Below are 18,379 nucleotides of genomic sequence, written 5' to 3'. Positions count from 1 at the left end.
CACGGTGCGTCAAGATTTTAGGGACCGGGCTAGTAAGTTAGTCCATCGGAAGTTGTCAGGTGCGATCGTCAACAACCGATGCTGGGTAACCCTAAGACGGGCTGTTACATAGGAAGCGCCAAATTTTAGTAAAGAATTAGCATGAGTGGAATCTAGAATAGAGGCGAAACCTAGTTTGAAAGCTAAAAGTGGCACTTAGCTGAGTCATTGTGACAGTCGGTGAGTTTGGTTCTTGATCATTCTTTCTATGCCAAACACGATAATTGCTTTGTCTTAGATCATGAGCTCTAGGGATCATGATCTAAGACATGAAGGAATGAAAGCTATTCGGTGGGCTCGGGTGGCGGAGGCGCAACTTGGCAACAAAGGGCTCACGCTACACACATCTAAACACATCTTTGCGGAATTTCAGCAGCTCTTTGCTGAACTGTATGGAGCGCGCATTGGGTCGGAGACGAGAGTGGGCTCCACCTTCTAACTCAGTGGCACTCCGTGCCTTTTCGCTAGAGATGTCGGGTTCTGTGAAATGCCGATAGCAATCAAAGACATACGGACTAGGTGCACAAGAGAGAAGTCTCTGGGACAGTATAATCTACCTTTCGAAATTTATTCTCATATGCCAGATATATTCGGTGATCTCTTGGGTGATATCTACAGCAAGAAGAAGAAGAACGGGAGAATTCCCAGTGCTGTAAGTCACGGCGTGGTGGTGCTGCTGAGAAAGAACCCGAATAAGGGAACTAGAGAGATGTTTTTAGGACCGTAATCCTGCTAAAATGCAGATTACACGATTTTGGCCCAGATGTTAGAGAATAGGTGGCACTTATCGTTGATACACTCATACACGATGCGCTAACCTAAACAGATCTAACCAGGAGAAGCTACACCTTACGAGATATATTACAGAGAGAATAGATAAGTAACCTGACATGGATAGGGCCCTGATAAATTTGGATCAATGAAAAGCTTTTGATAGAGGCTTTACGTTCTCGCTCTCGACTCATTGCAACGGAAGCTGGATGCTTCGAGTAGCATCCCCCGTGAACTAAAACGCAGAAGGTGTGTGTGGCCTTATGTGGACGGCGATATTTTAATAGTGTGAGACATCTCGAAAATGGAGTGATAAGGACATCTCTAATCGAGTATGAAGCGGTGACAGGAGCAAAACTTAAACAGAAGCCGTTAGGCCTTATCTTGGTACGTGAAGAGTGATGTCCATGCCACCCGACAGCGTCGTAAGGCGCTGTACGGAAGGTCCTGTTAAATTACTCGGGATCTGGTTTGGTCTACATCTACAAGTTGACAAGAAGCGGTGGGGAGTTAGTAGGTGGGCAAGAGCGACAGCTTCCTCGAGAAAATTGGGCATCGTGAAGGCTATAATGCCATAATGAAATTGTATCCAGTTGAGGTGAGAAAGTCAGGGGGATGAAATTGAAGGTATTGGGTGAAAAGCATAGTTGTTACATATGTCGTAGTAATAACAACTACAGAGTGTCTTACACTGAAGAACCAGAGTCTCTACGTCAGAGAAAGAGAAAAGAAACCAACAGACATCAGTCTAGTTAGGAATACAGTTTTCAGAAAACCCTCTATCACAGCGCCGGTAGTGAAGATGAAAATGTCCTCGTAGTCAATCTTAGAAACAAACGAGCGGATATTTCGTCTCCTATCAGTAGTAACTAGTTAGTACACTTCATTGTTTTGCGACAAGGAAGACGTAATATTTGCAGAGTAATGTATACAAGAGGCTCCTCAATAGTGGGATAAGAGTATTGCTTCCCAACCATATGTTTTCGAGTTCAGTCCCACTGCGTGGCATCTTGGGCAAGTGTTTTCTACTATAGCCTTGTGAGTGGATTTGGTGGACAGAAACTGAAAGAAGCCCGAGGTATATATATATATATATATATATATATATATATATATGTATATATATATATATGTATGTATGTATGTATGTATATATGTATGTATGTATGTATATATGTATGTATGTATGTATGTATGTATGTATGTATGTATGTATGTATGTATGTATGTATATGTATGTATGTATGTATGTATGTATGTATGTATGTATGTATGTATGTATGTATGTATGTAAGCATGTATGTATGTATATCGTGGCACCGCGTCGGTTACGACGACGTGGGTTCCAGTTATCCGATCAACGAAACAACCTAGTCGTGAAATTAACATGTAAGTGCCTGAGCACTCCACAGACACGTGTACCCATAACGTAGTTCTCGGGAAGTCCGCTGCCCTAACCACTGGGCCATTGCGCCTCCGTATAAATGCATGTATGTATGCTTGTGTTTTTGTGTTTATCTCCTACCATCGCTTGACAACGGATGTTGGTGTGTTTACCTCCACGTAACTCAGCGGTTCGGCAAAAAGCCGATAGAATAACTGCTAGGCTTACAAAGAATAAGTCCTGGGGTCGATTTGTTTGACTAAAGGCGGTGCTCCAGCATTGCGGCATCCAAATGACTGAAACAAGTAAAAGAATAAAATGTATCGAAGGAACCTTTGGGTTCCCTCGAGAAGCTGATGATAAAGTCCACCCCAGCGCAAAAAAAAACAAAAAACAAGTGAAGTCAACAAGAAAAGAAACTACCACCGGCGTGTATGAACAATTTCAGTAGAACAATAATGCCTTTCTTGAGAATAATGATCAGGAAGCACACGATAACGAAGAAGTATCTGTGATTCCGGGGATATTTCAATGAATTAAAGATAATTGAGGTGCAGGTAAGTTTCCAAATACGAAACATACAAAGAACAACTTGTTAAAAGAAGGAAAACAAAACTAAAGTTATTCGAGCCTAAAAACGTGGATGTTTATTTATAATAACTGACTCGTAAAATCAGATAAGTCTGAGTGTACGAGAAAAAATACAAGCGTTAATAGGCAGATGAGAAAGTGAGATACTCTGGCCGCAGTAGCTAGCAGTATTTATCTAATATTCCTTTTACATCATTAATTCTTTAATTATTGTGTTTAATTACTTCATTTCAAATAATTAATGCATTTGAAATTTAATGTCTGTTTTCGTCCGTTTATACATAATATAACGTTTTACGCCGCTTCTCTTGTCTTAGCCCATAAATCATGGTGGGGCCCCTGGTCTACATTTTTTAGTGCACCTGTGTTTAATAAAGAAAAGATTATTATTAGAGTTGATGTTATTGCTACTACTACTACTTCTACCTAGCAGCAGTAGCAGTAGTAGTAGTAGTATTAGAAGCAGGAGCAGCAACAGCAATTTGCGTGCGAAGCTAAAAACTACCAAAGATCTTATTAATTCTAAATTTATTGAATATATTGACATGGAATGTGCATTGACAAAACCAACTCATTTATAGCTAACGGTTAGACATTCGTAGAATCTTTGGAATCTTGCAAGCGTGATGAATTAGCAAAATTATTAGAGCGTCGGAAGCCATCTTTTGCTGTTACCGATGTCACCTTTGTCGGCCATCATCCAGAGGGAGATAAAATAATCTACCACTCAATAAGGAGATCGATTTTATTGATTAAAATCCTCCCCATAAATTTATAATTCTATGCTTGCGCTAGAAACAATAAATTACTGAATTACCTCTCAAACATCAACAGTAATAATAGATTCTACTTTTTAAAAATCCCTAATGAATTTGTAATAGCTTAAAAGAATGATTCGTGTGATATTTATTCCTTTCGTAAGCAAGTTAGGAATATAATTCACTAAATCAAATGGAAGTAGTAATCGAAATAAATAGAAATTGCTGCTACACCTACCACATTTTGAGAGTAGATGCTGCCATGATTTACCATCTGTGAGTAATCAAAACAAGCGCATCATTTGAAATGTTCCATTGTGATTTAGAGGCTGGTTTTAGTTGGCAGAACAAACTAGAATATTAAAAGTGAGAGTTTGATGAAAAGAAAATTTGAATTTGATCAAGGCCCAGAAAGGAGGTATGTTGGTGTGCGTTTGTAAAATAAATGTGCCTGTCATCTGGAAGGCGTTGGAAGTTAAACGGCAGTGTAAATATAAGTCATTTTTGGTGTATGTATATTACAATATAGTGTGTATATATCAAATGAAGTCCTAGTCTTACTTTTAATCTAGCATGCTAATAATTGTATAATTCAAAATTTTTATATAAGTGGAATATTCCACTTATATATTCCTTTTATAGTTTTTTCGTATGGAATATAACAGTGATTCCTTGTACAATATTTGATGACCATTCAAACATTTAAAAACATGTTTATTTATTAAGGAGAAATCAATTATACACTGAATGGAACGTAATAAAGGAACTGAAATACCAGAGAATATTAAATATATTATATTGTCCTTCAACTCAAGAAACTCTACAGTGATTACTCTCATAATTGTTGTTGCTGTTTAATCAACGGTTAGTTTTAATTCACAAGATATAATGCTCAAAAATAGTTCAACCGGGTTGTTACCGGTCTATTTAGGATTATATAATACATTAAGTCGTTCATTATTGCTATTGTTGATCAACCCCTATAGAGCAGGCAATCCCAGAGTCAAATGATATTGCAGCCATGTTGAAACATTCTCTTTTGGAATATTTTATTCTGGACAACATTGCCCACGATTTCCATGATAAGATATTGGATCTTTATATGAGGGAATATTGATTGCTAATTCTAGATAGACTGGTGATGGCGTAAAATCTATCTGGTTGGCTCTTCTGTATTGCTGTATTTTGTGTTGCCGTTGCTACTCTTTGTGTTACGTTTTATTGTTGTCTTCCACTTATTAATTGGTCTAGTCTAGAACTAATATTCGATAGATTTGTTTTCCTGGAATAAATAACTATTTGAATTATATATTTATGTTATGTTAAGAAAATGAATTTGTAAAAATGATATGTCATCGCCCTGAGAGCGGTGAACCGTCAGATGCCATTGATCCGTCCTGATCGATAGATAAAATCACATCAGTTTATATGAAAATAAAAACAAAGCAGGAGTGGCTGTGTGGTAAGTAGCTTGCTAACCAACCACATGGTTCCGGGTTCAGTCCCACTGCGTGGCACCTTGGGAAGTGGCTTCTGCTATAGCCCCGGGCCGACCAAAGCCTTGTGAGTGGATTTGGTAGACGGAAACTGAAAGAAGCCTGTCGTATATATGTTTATATATATATATATATATATATATATGTATGTGTGTGTTTGTGTGTCTGTGTTTGTCCCCCGAACATCGCTTGACAACCGATGCTGGTGTGTTTACGTCCCCGTAACTTAGCGGTTCGGCAATAATGACGATAAAGTAAGTACTAGGCTTACAAATGATAAGTCCCGACTAAAGGCGGTGCTCCAGCATGGCCACAGTCAAATGACTGAAACAAATAAAAGAGTAAAAAAAGAGTAAAGCGTATTTTCTCAAGTCTTTCTGGCACAACAAAAAGATTTTAGCTTATATGTTAATCTGCTGATTAAAAAAAAAACTACTGAGTATAACACATTGTTTGGAATTGTAAACATTCGAGGTTTATTTAAACTGGTTTCACTGTAGAAGTGATATAGTAAATTGCATTGACAATTACCATAAGTATATCGCTTATTTACCATAGGTACAATTTGAATTTATAACTTGTCACCCTCAGACAATGCGTAAAAGACAATGAACAACAACAGCGTCAATAATACTAACTGATGGTCTACGAGTGATATTCACTTTCGCAATCAAACATTTTCTTCAAAATCTGCTTCTACAACATCAGCACAGAAAAGTCAGGACAAAATTTCACTCCGCATATTCCATTATATACTAATTTTCTTTATAGACAATATCAGGGGGAATTCTAGCCGTTAATACCTTATTCTAGCATACAAATACGTAGGCATATTGTATATTACAATGTGAAATTTTTTTTTGAATTACGCATAGAATTTAATTATAGAAAACTGATCGAATACCCAGGGATTTGTTTTCGACGCTCCCTTTTTCTTTTTTCTCTCACCTGATCTATATGATATGTATGTATAAATTTGTGAATGTATGTGTGTGTATATTACGATTTACATTAAAATACTGGATTATAAAAAATACGAGTATTATGAAGCAACGGTAATAATAAAGTAGCAACAGGTAAGCTATTGCATATTTTATTATATTTAGCTTCCTTTATATACTATGGAAGAAGCTTATACAATATAATAAACTAGCAGTGTCACCCGGTGTTGCTTGGGTTTGTTTCGACCCTATAGAATTGGAATTTTTGAAAAGTAAAAAATTTGCATTATGTAACTTGTTTACGATTTATTTGCTAGGAGGAGATGTGCCGGGAAGTTAAACACACAGACACACACACACAGACACACACACACAGATATACACACAGACACACAAGTTGAGTGTTATATATATAGATTACACGATATAACAATACGGAATTCATATTGTATGAATATTGCAGTTGACAGGGATGAAATAGAGTCCATACAGTATATGGACAAAACATTCCTTAACACCCTACTTCTGCAAATGAAAAGATGAAAAAAGAAATAATGTGGAGAAGGGAATTTATAGTGCCTACGAATATAGGTTTCAAAGTTTGGCTAACAATTTCGAGGGAGGTGGTATGTCGATTTAATTGATCCAATTGCTCAACTGGTACTAATCTTATCGGCGTCGAAAAGATGGAAGACAAAGTCGACTTCGGTGGAATTTGAACTCAGAGCGCTAAGACAGACGAAATACTGCTAAGTATTTTCGCTGGCGTGCTAACGATTCTGCCTGCTCGTTGCCTTTGTGCGTACGACTATGAATGTAATAGGGTTTTGTTATATAGTGTATATAACAATGGAGAAATATGGATTTTTATGAAAGTAAAGCTTTCTCATGCATATTTAGCTATAGTTATTTGATATTATTCCTTTACGATGGGAATTTCTCTGGAGGAATTTGAAACCAGGTTTTAGTCTCGATTTTATCATGCAGGTTTGCAAAAAGGCAAAACATTTATAAAGAAGGAACATATGACAATCGTGAAATAACTAGGAATCCAGCACACATAATATCTTATCCCTTTACGTCTTTCTTTTCAAAATAAATATATTTGTATCATCACTTCACCAGTTAAATTCATGTAGGCAATCTCAAGACAATACACGCTCAAATGGTATATATTAACTGGTGTTCAACCCAATAAATATTTTTCCTCATAACAAGTATCATTTGCCTTATTTTGATTGTGTAGAAATAAATGGTGTATCCAATACACAACGGAGGGCATGTTTCAGCTGATTAATCATACATTCGATATTCTTAGAGTCGGCAGTGTTAGCACTATTTTAGCTGGATTGAGAAAAAAATGTGCATTACGTTGCCCCTCTCGCTGAAAACTAAATTATTATAAAAAATACATTTTGAAACCATATATAAGATGCAACGTGCATTGCAAAAATGATACAATAAGTCATACATATAAGATAAAAGAAACTTTTCGAATGAATGAAATTGTGAAAGAAGAATGACAACTTCCTATATATGTTTCTACAAAAAAATCGGTAGCAACTATTTAAAGCTTCTTCAGAATATTATTTAAAGCATTTTGTTAACAGGAAGGAGAATTGGACAGTAAAAGGGGAAAACGGCAAACTTATATTGCAACCTTTCCTTAATTGTAGTAATATCGACAAGCACTCTAAAGTAAGATCATCAATAACATGATCATCGCCCAGTCAAAGTAATCAAAAGATAACCGATATTTTGTTTGATTAGACTTTGAATTATAAAAATTTTTTTGTGTAACAATGTTCATTGTATGTGCTATCATGTAGTAATATTTCCTGATCAAATGTATAAGATGAGATTGAACACTGTGCACCCATCTTATCTATTACTCACACAGTGTGTTGGTAGATAGATAAAGTGGGTGCACAGATTTTGACCAAGATTCTTACAATAATTGAAATATGTGCAATTGCTCACTTTCTTGGTTACAAACTAATTGTTTTACTCATTATTTAGATTCGATGTTGACTACAACATCTATAAATATGTAGTACAGTACATCATAACAATCAAAAGAAACAAGGTAGGTATGCCAACAGTTCGATGTACAATGTGGACACCAACAATAGTATATCAAAATGTTAATATTTATATGCAATGATTTAAGGAGAGAGCAGAGTTGAAAACCAAAGCTCCAATAAAACTCAAAATGTGCATCTACAGCTGTTCCTTCTTTTTCTATCCTCAAACATATTACACAGATATATTGTGTACATATTTCATAATACAGAGTGCTGACTAACAAATCTATCGATGTGTTCATTAGCACACTGTAAAAAATGAAATGAAAATCTTTCACGCACTAACACTTTAGTACATGCTCACACATTTATAGATACAAGAAAAAGAATGAGATAAAAATCCAAGGAGAACATAATAGAAGTCATAATGATAATTGTAGGGATATTAGTAATTTGTATTTACTAATTTATAGTTTGAGTAAAGAATTAGTATTCACTAAATCCTTGGTTCATTGAAAACAAAATATTTTGAAATTTTATGAGCAACAATAGTATTTCATAAGATTTATTGGCGTTTCAAATATTCAGATTATATTTTAGCCGTAACGGTTTAAATAACCTCTCCAGGAATTGTGATGTCAAATAATTAAACAGAAAGCGATCAGCAAAACGTCATTATATATTACTTGTAAACAAGCATATACAATTTCTCTTCGGAATCACAGACAAATATTGAAATAAATTTTCACAACAAATAAATAAATAAATAAATACAATATCATGTAGTAACCTAATGCATATTAAAATCATTAATAATAGATTATAATGGACTGGGTAACGAGCAAACAAAGTGGGCGAAATGGGAACGATACTTCTGGAGATATTGAGTGCAATAAGGGCGAACCGTGAAATATAAGTATGTATATGTTTCTTTCTCGCTATTATGAATCTGATATGTTTTTATGCATACGCACATACACACACATACATGCATGCATATATTCTCCAATTCCTTTATTTTTTCTTTGCTTCAGTTATTTAACTGCGGCCATGCTGAAGCACAGCCTTTAGTCGAACAAATTGACTAAACCAGAACTTATTTATTGTAAGCCAAGTACTTATTCTATCAATCTCTGCTACGTTACGAAGACGTAAAAACACCAGCATCGGTTGTCAATTGATGTTGGTAGGAGAAACACAGACACACAAATATATACATATATATACATACATATATACATATATATATATATGTATGTGTGTATATATATATATATATATATATATATATACGACGGTCTTCTTTCAGTTTCCGTCTACCAAATCCACTCACAAAGCTTTGGTATGCCCGAGACTATAGTACAGGACATATACCGAAGGTGCCACGCAGTGGGACTGAACCCGGAACCATGTGGTAGGTAAGCATGTTACTTCACAACCACTCTTTCTTTTCCTCCACGGACGTTTAAACGAGCGGTCGTGGGTTTTTTTCTCTCTCATCTATCTTTTCTCTTTTCAAAAATATGTTTCTCCCAGCGTTCACTATTTTCCACTCGTTCTGATCTAACAACCCTCCATCTTTTTTTCGTTCGGTTTCCTTGTACCTCTCCACTGTCGTTTTTATTTCTTTTGTTCCAAATCTTGACCCTCGATAAATCCTAAATTTTATCTTAGAATATATTGGAGTAACTATAAAGACTGATGAAGGGTCCTTTTCTGTGTTAACTTGTCATGGCTTCCATTTTTTCTCGTTGTTTTCGTACTTCACTAGTTTTCCCTGGCTTGTTTACGTATTTCATGTTATGTGCACCGTTGGTGTACTCATGTATATATATACATTATTATATACATTTTTTATTATTTTTGTAATTTACTTAATCTTTACTTTTTATTGTTATTTTAATTTAAACTTTTCTATTATATGTAATTTTATAGATGGTGTAATTTAATTATTCATTTTGAATTGATAAAAAGTGGGTTTTTTCTAATATTTTTTATATAGTTATTATATTGTATGGAATTTGATTTAATATTTCTAAATAGAATTCTTTTCCTTGTAAGTTTGGATTTTATTCCCTCAAATAATAATAATTATTATTATATATATATAAAATACAATTTATTATTTATTAATTAATTGAAGGCAACGCATCCATTTCCATGTAAATTTATCTTCACTTTTTGGTGCGACTCTGTACTCTTTACTATTTTCTTCCTCCATTCTTGTCTAATTCCCTTTTTCTCCCCTCCCTCCACAGTTTTCTATATGTCTCTCTATCTCTACCCCTTTCTCTTTTCTCTCTCTCTATGTACACTTGTCTCTCTGTTTTTCTCTCTCTCGTTGCTCACATGTGACCATCGTCCATCTTTCTTTTCCTCACGTGACCATCTTTCATTTCCTGCACGGACGTTTAAACAAACGGACGTGTTTTTCTCTCTCTCTTGTACTTTTTCTCTTTTCAAAAATATGTTTCTCTCAGCGTTTACTATTATCCACTCGTTCTGGTCTAACGACCCGCCATCTTTCCTTGTATGGCTCCATTGTCAGTTTTTTGTTCTCAAATTTGACCCTTCATAAATCCTAAATTTTATTTTAGAATTTATGGCAGCAAAAGACACATATTGTAGTTGAATGCTCGAAATGGAGAGTAGACAGCCGACAATTGATGACGGGTCTTTTTTCTGTGTTAACTTGTCCTGTTTTCCACGTTTTCTCGTTGTTTACGTATTTCACTCGTTTTTCCATCGTATGCTTACGTACTTCATATTAGCACCATTAGTGACGTTCTGTGCCCATATATGCATGTATATATATATATATATATATATATATATATATATATATATATATATATATATATATATATATATACACATACATATATATATACATGCATGTATATATATATATATATTATATATATATATATATATATATATATATATCCTGTCCTTGCTTGATTTATGCGTTCGCCACCACCACCTCCTTTAGGCTTAGCAGCCCTTCCCCTTTGTTTTCACTGTCCTCTTTGTGTTACCTATTTTGATCCTCCGCAAAATCGCAAATTTTATTTAATTCGTTTTGCGGGAACAGCTGTTTTATTGAACGCCTATATTGTTATTAAACAGCCAACAACTGATGAAGTTGTTTGTTTTGTTATTCATTTGTGTCTTTCGTTGTTCGAAAGAATATTTTATGTTACATGTACTCGTGCTTCGTACGTTTTTGTTGCACACATTTCGTGACGTACTCTGCCCGCATATGCATATATATATATATATATATACACATACGGATAGATGTAAGTATGTACATAAACGTATGTATATATGCATACACATATACGGATGTATATATATATTATATATATATAAATTATCTACATTATATATACCCTCCTGATCTTAGTATTTATAAGGGCCTTTATAAAACTGGCCCTTCTAATTAAATTCCCCTAAGAAACTATAAATATCATGTATGGAGTAACAATAATAACTTCTAAAACCTATAATATAACCCTTAGTTTTAAGACATTAGCGTAAAATTAAATATTCCCTTAACATATTCCCTTACCTAATACCAGGTATCAGTCTTTATTGATACTAGCTAAATAAGTAAATATATAATTTTTGTTTAGTATATTTTGAATTATACATGTTCTATAAATATTCTGTATTGTAGTTAATAAGCTACATATACTTTATCGTGTTTTTAGTGATTAAGCTATTTTATTCCTTTTCTATGGTGTTCTGCCCTACCTGATTATTTTATTTCTCTATTGTTTTATAATAGCATTTATTTATTTATTTATTTATTTATTTATTTATAATATATATCTAATTTTTGTACCTTTATAAATTCATAATTAGCTTATATACAGCAATACTGGTATATTCACTACTTAAAATAAACTACTTAGATTATAATTTAATTAATATATAGTTAGCATGTTCTTTTACCTCAATACTCATTTATTACAAACCTGTATATACCAATTGTTCAATATCCACTGATACCATCTGATAAGTTAGTATTTTAGTTTGTAATATGTATAAATATTAAACTATTTCTGGGTAATTTCTTTTCCTCCCTCTATTGTGGTAAAAGTTTGGCATATACTCAAAAGTATTCATAAAACGGTTTATCTTATTGTTATAATTCTTCTTCTTAATAACCCTCTGAATAACCCTAAACTTTAACTTTATACAATTTAGCAGTATTGCTTAAAATATTTAACTATAGTACTACATAAGATTTCCATGTTTCATTATCAATAGTCTGCTAATGGCCATCCCCCTTAATTTTCAGCTAACATCTTGATTTAAGATTTCCTCTACCAAATCTAATGATATTGCTTCAAATAAATCATGATTTTTATGTCTATACCCACTATGATTTCTGTCGACTCCCTCAGCCCTACCACTAACAGACACTGTTCTCTCGGCCTTAGATATACAAGGATTTGATAAAACTAGTCTATAAATTAAAACTGACCCCATAAAACATTGACAAGTAAAATCTGTAACAAGCCTTTCTTCCTGTTACCTTAGTAGCTTCTAAGTGGAAGTGAAGACAGCATGTCTGCTGTCTATCTCCTTAACTTCTTAGAGATTTTAGATAAAATTATACTAATGTGTCCATCTGTTTTAACTTAATTAAATTCTATGTCTTTGTGCAGCTGAGGATTGCTCTGCATTTAAATTGATGTAATTGTTGCATTGTTCAATTATCTGGAGTTGCGTGAAACGATCGTACTGCATTACCTCCTCTGGATATTCTTGTTGCTTATTTTGATCATGCATATATATATATATATATATATATATATATATATATATATACGTATATATATATATATGTATGTAGTGGACAGCCTTCAGCAGAGGCTGACGTGTTTTCGCTGCTCCGACCTGTCAGCGGCCAAAGACACAGAAGACACAGAAACACAAATACAACCCAGCAGGACTACTGATAAACAACTGTAATTACTGGAAGATCTACTATTTTCTGTGAGCAATTTGAATTTTCCTCAAAATAAGTTAAAGACTTACAAACCTACAGTTTGGGACAAAATTTTAGAAACATAAATATTTCCATCTTTTGTGTGGACATTTTGTCGTCACCTCTTCCTTGAGTATCAGATTATGTAAAAATGCCTTTATTGTAACAACACAATTAAATGCACGCTAAAATTATGGACGTAAACACCTGCTAACCTTTATTTCCTTCTTGACTACCCGAAATATACAAACATACTTTTTATTGCAATCACAGAAATAAACATGTGGAGAATAAGAAGAAAAAAAGAAAAATACTCTTTATAGTTTCTCTCTGCTCGTACACGACTCTATTCACAAGTACTGTTCATAGTCGGCCCCTCCTTGATTTTTCTCCAAGTCAAGGTCAGTGTTCGCAAGTTCCATCAACAATATAGCAGACATTTGAACTCTCTCTGACCGAACGTTCTTCCTCTCACTTTACGAAAGCAGTAGTTGCTGCTACATCTATTACTTCTGCTGCTACCAGAACTTACTGCTGCTACTACTACTGCTACAATTAGAAACATACAAGTTTGAATGATACCGAGATGTTTTTCCCCGTGTCTGAATTATACCGGTGACACCAATGAAAAATCCCTTTCTTTTTCTTTGTTGGGAGAAAAGAGAATTTACAGTAAAAACAAACCCTCAGCCCTCCCTCCAGGGTGTAAATTACTTTAAAAAGAAATACTTTAAAAGGGAAAAACGTGAGAAAAAAAATTAAATTAAATTAACGATAGACAAAAACATGTGCCTTCTCGCACATAAACACAGTATTCACACTTACGCAGACGCAAATATTGAAGTACTAAATGGCTCTCCCTCACTTGTCCTTCCCATTAATGCCATTGCTCAACCAATTCTGAACGATCTTGTCAGGTCAGGTCTGTTGTATGCAGCATCGGATCCTACTACTGGTAAACTGTAAACCAGTACAACCTGTGTCAGTGGGGTAGAAAGGGCTCCTTAGCCGTAGTGAAGGCAATCTATCTAGGGAGATAACCTTACAATAAATCACTCGGTCCGTAGCTTAGAAATACTGGTTGACGTCCAGCGGGAACAGCTTTGTTTCATGGAGGAAGAAAGATCTTCTTTAGTACTTGGTTGTACAATGCGTTCCAATGTGTGTAGTAGTGGCGCGCGCACACATTATTAGCCATTTGAAAATACTATGGAATTTACAATTAACTGCACCAGGGTTCCTCTTCCCCAGGGAACCAGACCTAATGGTATACCTGCGGATATAGGTCCAGCCCCTGCTTTGCCGGGTCCTGTCTCTGATCATGTTGCACCTCCAAGGGCATCCATTGACGGTGATGCCCTCAATCTTAACAGACGTGTATCACCTGATGGAGAAGAGTCAGTTACCAACCAAACAACACCAAACGAACACCTCATCAGCTGTAAAAATCATACGATACTCAGCACCCTCAATGCCCGCACCCTCGGCTCTCTTGGCCGTCTAGAAGAACTTGGTGCAAATGCAGAATCACATGGCATTGATATAATAGCTGTCCAAGAACACCGATTTTACCACCCTGACAACATCCTCAAATACCACCAAGTCGGTTCTTATCAACTTGTAACCTCCTCAGCATCAAAGAATACTGTTAATTCAACAGTTGGAGGTATCGGATTTCTACTTTCATCAAAAGCTAACCTCCCCAGCATCAAAGAATACTGTTAATTAACTGCACCAGGGTTCCTCTTCCCCAGGGAACCAGACCTAATGGTATACCTGCGGATGTAGGTCCAGCCCCTGCTTTGCCGGGTCCTGTCTCTGATCATGTTGCACCTCCAAGGGCATCCATTGACGGTGATGTCCTCAATCTTAACAGACGGGTATCACCTGATGGAGAAGAGTCAGCTCCCAACCAAACAACACCAAACAAACACCTCATCAGCTGTAAAAATCATACGATACTCAGCACCCTCAATTCCCGCACCCTCGGCTCTCTTGGCCGTCTAGAAGAACTAGGTGAAAATGCAGAATCACGTGGCATTGATATAATAGCTGTCCAAGAACACCGATTTTACCACCCTGACAACATCCTCAAATACCATCAAGTCGGTTCTTATCAACTTGTAACCTTCTCAGCATCAAAGAATACTGTTAATTCAACAGTTGGAGGTATCGGATTTCTACTTTCATCAAAAGCTAGTGATACTCTCTTGAGTATAGAGTCAATCTCACCTAGAATTATGGTGCTTGAGATAGATGGAAACCCGAAAACAACATTGGTATGTGTGTATAGCCCACATAATTCGTCTGTGGCAGACGAGATTGAGAATTTTTGTACAACCCTTCGTTCAACCATTGAGCAAGTACCTCTCCATAATTTTCTAGTTATAGCTGGTGATCTGAATGCTAGACTAGGACACGATGAGACCAAGTTTACTTTCAACTCTAAAACTAATCGGAACGGAGAAATGCTCAAAGACTTCTTGGAGGAATTTAATCTCTACACCTCCAACAATTCTTTTATGAAACCAAAAGGTCAACTTTGGACATTTGAGTCCCCACTTGGTGATAGGGCACAAATTGACTACCTCATCTTTCGAAAGAAATGGCGCAATAGTGTTAAAGACTCGAGATCCTACTCTTCCTTTAGTTCTGTCGGCTCTGACCACAGAATTGTATCAGCTACCGTTAAGCTTAGTCTTCGCTCATCTAAAAAAGCTAAGCCTCACCCGATGAAAATGATCGACTGGGAGGAAGTCTTATCTAACCCCGATATGTCCAAACAACTTACTATTGAGGTCTATAACACATTTCAATCTCTGTCTACTTCTGAAATAGATGCTGAGAACATTGAAGAAGTATACAGCAGCCTCATCAAATCAACAGAGGAAGTTGCACTGGCTACTCTTCCCAAAAAGAAGAGTAGGGGCCAGAGCAAACCTTCTAATTGCCCAAATGTCATCGAAGCCAGAAACCATCTAAAGTCTATATCACTAGCTTACCATCGTTCTCCATCCCAGTCACTGAAGATCCAACACATAGCTGCCAAGAAGAATCTTGATGAGGCTTACTTGAACGCCGAGGTCGACTTTATCAATGGCAAAATTAGTAAACTATCCAAAGAGCACATTAGTAAAAAACACCATGTCGCCTGGAAATCCATCAAAGACCTATCAGGCAAAAATTCTGGGTCATCAATTAGAATTAAAGGGGGATCAGCTAAGAAGCGTTTAGAAAATTGGTCAACCCATTTTAAAAACCTCCTTGGGAAGAATGCCAAAATCCCTGATAACCCCACTCTTCCAAGTGTGCCTATATCAGACACGCTGGACATCAACACCTCCCCTTTTACCATATTTGAACTAACAGCAGCCACCAAGCAACTAAAAGCCTCGAAAGCATTTGGTCCCGACAACATCCCAGCTGTAATTTGGAAGGATGATAGATTTCACACACTTTTGCTCAACCTCTGCAACCACACACTTTCCACCTTTGTCGTTCCAAAGATTTGGCACCAATCTCAAATCATTCCAATACCCAAAAAAGGCGATTTATTCCTCGTCACCAACTACAGGGGTATATCTCTAATGTCAATTGCTGCAAAACTGTACAACAAACTGATCCTAAATCGTCTTGTCCTTTTTGTTGAACCTTTGCTCCGAAAGAACCAAAATGGATTCAGACATGGGCGCTCAACGCTGAGCCAGATACTATGCCTACGCAGACTTATTGAAGAATCAAAAGCATTTAATCGCGATCTTGCAATGGTATTTGTAGACTTTTCTAAAGCGTTCGATTCTGTAGATAGGTACAAGATGTTTGAAATCCTTAAGCTCTATGGGATACCAGACAAAATCATTTCTGCCATCAAGGTCCTCTACACAGATACGTCTTCAACTATCTTAACCCCTGACGGAGAAACATCATCTTTCTCAATCAAAGCCGGAATACTGCAGGGAGACACACTCGCCCCATTTCTTTTCATCATTATTGCTGATTATGTGCTACGTATGTCAGTTGATACCATCTCTGGCAAGGGCTTTGAAATAAAACCAAGAAGAAGTTCCAGACACCCAGCTGAGTACTTGACAGGCACTGACTTTGCTGACGACATCGCTCTTATCAGTGATTCTCTCTCCAATGCCCAGTCTCTTTTACAATCTCTTGAACAAGCCTCAAATTGTGTAGGTCTTTACCTCAATGAGGCCAAAACTGAATACATAAACAAGTGCCTGTCCAACAGTGATTGCATCATCCATACTCTCAACAATGTGCCCTTAAATATGGTTTCTGATTATAAATATCTTGGGTCATACATATCATCATCTGGAAAAGACTTTCTAACTAGAAAGGGTATGGCCTGGTCAGCCTGTAATGACATGCATAAGATCTGGTCATCAAATCTAAGTAGAGACTTCAAACTTGAAATATTCAAAGCCACAGTCGAACCAATTCTACTATATGGCTCAGAAACCTGGACGTTATCAAAGAAGCTTGAGAGGCGGTTGGATGGAACCTACACTCGCCTCCTTATGAGAGCTCAAAATCTCTCGTGGAAGCGCCATCCAACCAAAATGCAAATATATGGGAAACTACCACCTGTGTCATCTCTTGTGAAAGGTAGGACATTGTTGTAGAGCTGAAAAAGAAGTAATTTCTACTCTTCTCCTCTGGAAGCCATCTACTCGCAATACCAGAGGATGCACACTCTCCTACCCTGATGTAATCTCCAGGGATACAGGCATCCAGCAACAGGACCTCCGTAATGCCATGATGGACCGTGAAGTCTGGCGTAGCATGGTAAATTCCATTGTCTCGACCACGGTCGAACAATGATGATGATGATATATATATATATATATATATATATATATATATGCAAAGGATGAAATGAGAGGGAGCATATCTATGTGAATGGGATATTGTAGATAAGAAACTCATATGTAAAGGGATAAGGTAGAAATTTACGCCTGTTACATATGCAGATGCGAATATGCAATAGCGCATTTCGCCCTTGTCATAGAATATATTTTTCAAGTCTATTTTCTCTTTGTATATTGTAGACATAAGCGACACAGTTACTTCGTAATTTACACCTATTTAATAAAGGTTTTTTTGGTAAGCAGATTACCCTCCACAGATTCGACTTCATTTTTTATTTCCAATAAGACAACTTTATATTTTCCATTAGATTTATTTAGGCAAGCAGAAATGTGTAAACCAACCGATGTATATGTATTTGTGTATATATATATATAACGGGAAGCTTTATGAAAATAGACAAAAGACGAAGGCAGGTTTACGGAAATAAACAAAAGACGAAGGCAGGTGGAATACAAACAAACAATTGTATTAGTATGGCGCTCAGGAAAT

At 36.0% G+C, this 18,379-nt stretch overlaps 1 protein-coding gene across 1 annotated transcript; it reads left to right on the top strand.

Moving 5' to 3' along the window:
* Nucleotides 1-280: 280 nt before the first annotated feature.
* On the top strand, nt 281-18,075 carry LOC115217835 (craniofacial development protein 2-like). The gene is made up of 3 exons (XM_029787519.1): nt 281-429; nt 14,973-16,089; nt 18,070-18,075. Exons 1-3 carry the CDS (start codon nt 281-283, stop codon nt 18,073-18,075), a joined length of 1,272 nt encoding a protein of 423 aa, XP_029643379.1.
* The last annotated feature ends 304 nt before the right edge of the window (nt 18,076-18,379 follow it).

The sequence above is a fragment of the Octopus sinensis genome, linkage group LG12, assembly GCF_006345805.1.
Source record: "Octopus sinensis linkage group LG12, ASM634580v1, whole genome shotgun sequence".
Taxonomy (NCBI): Eukaryota; Metazoa; Mollusca; class Cephalopoda; order Octopoda; family Octopodidae; genus Octopus; species Octopus sinensis.
This window is presented reverse-complemented; position numbering and strand designations above follow the sequence as displayed.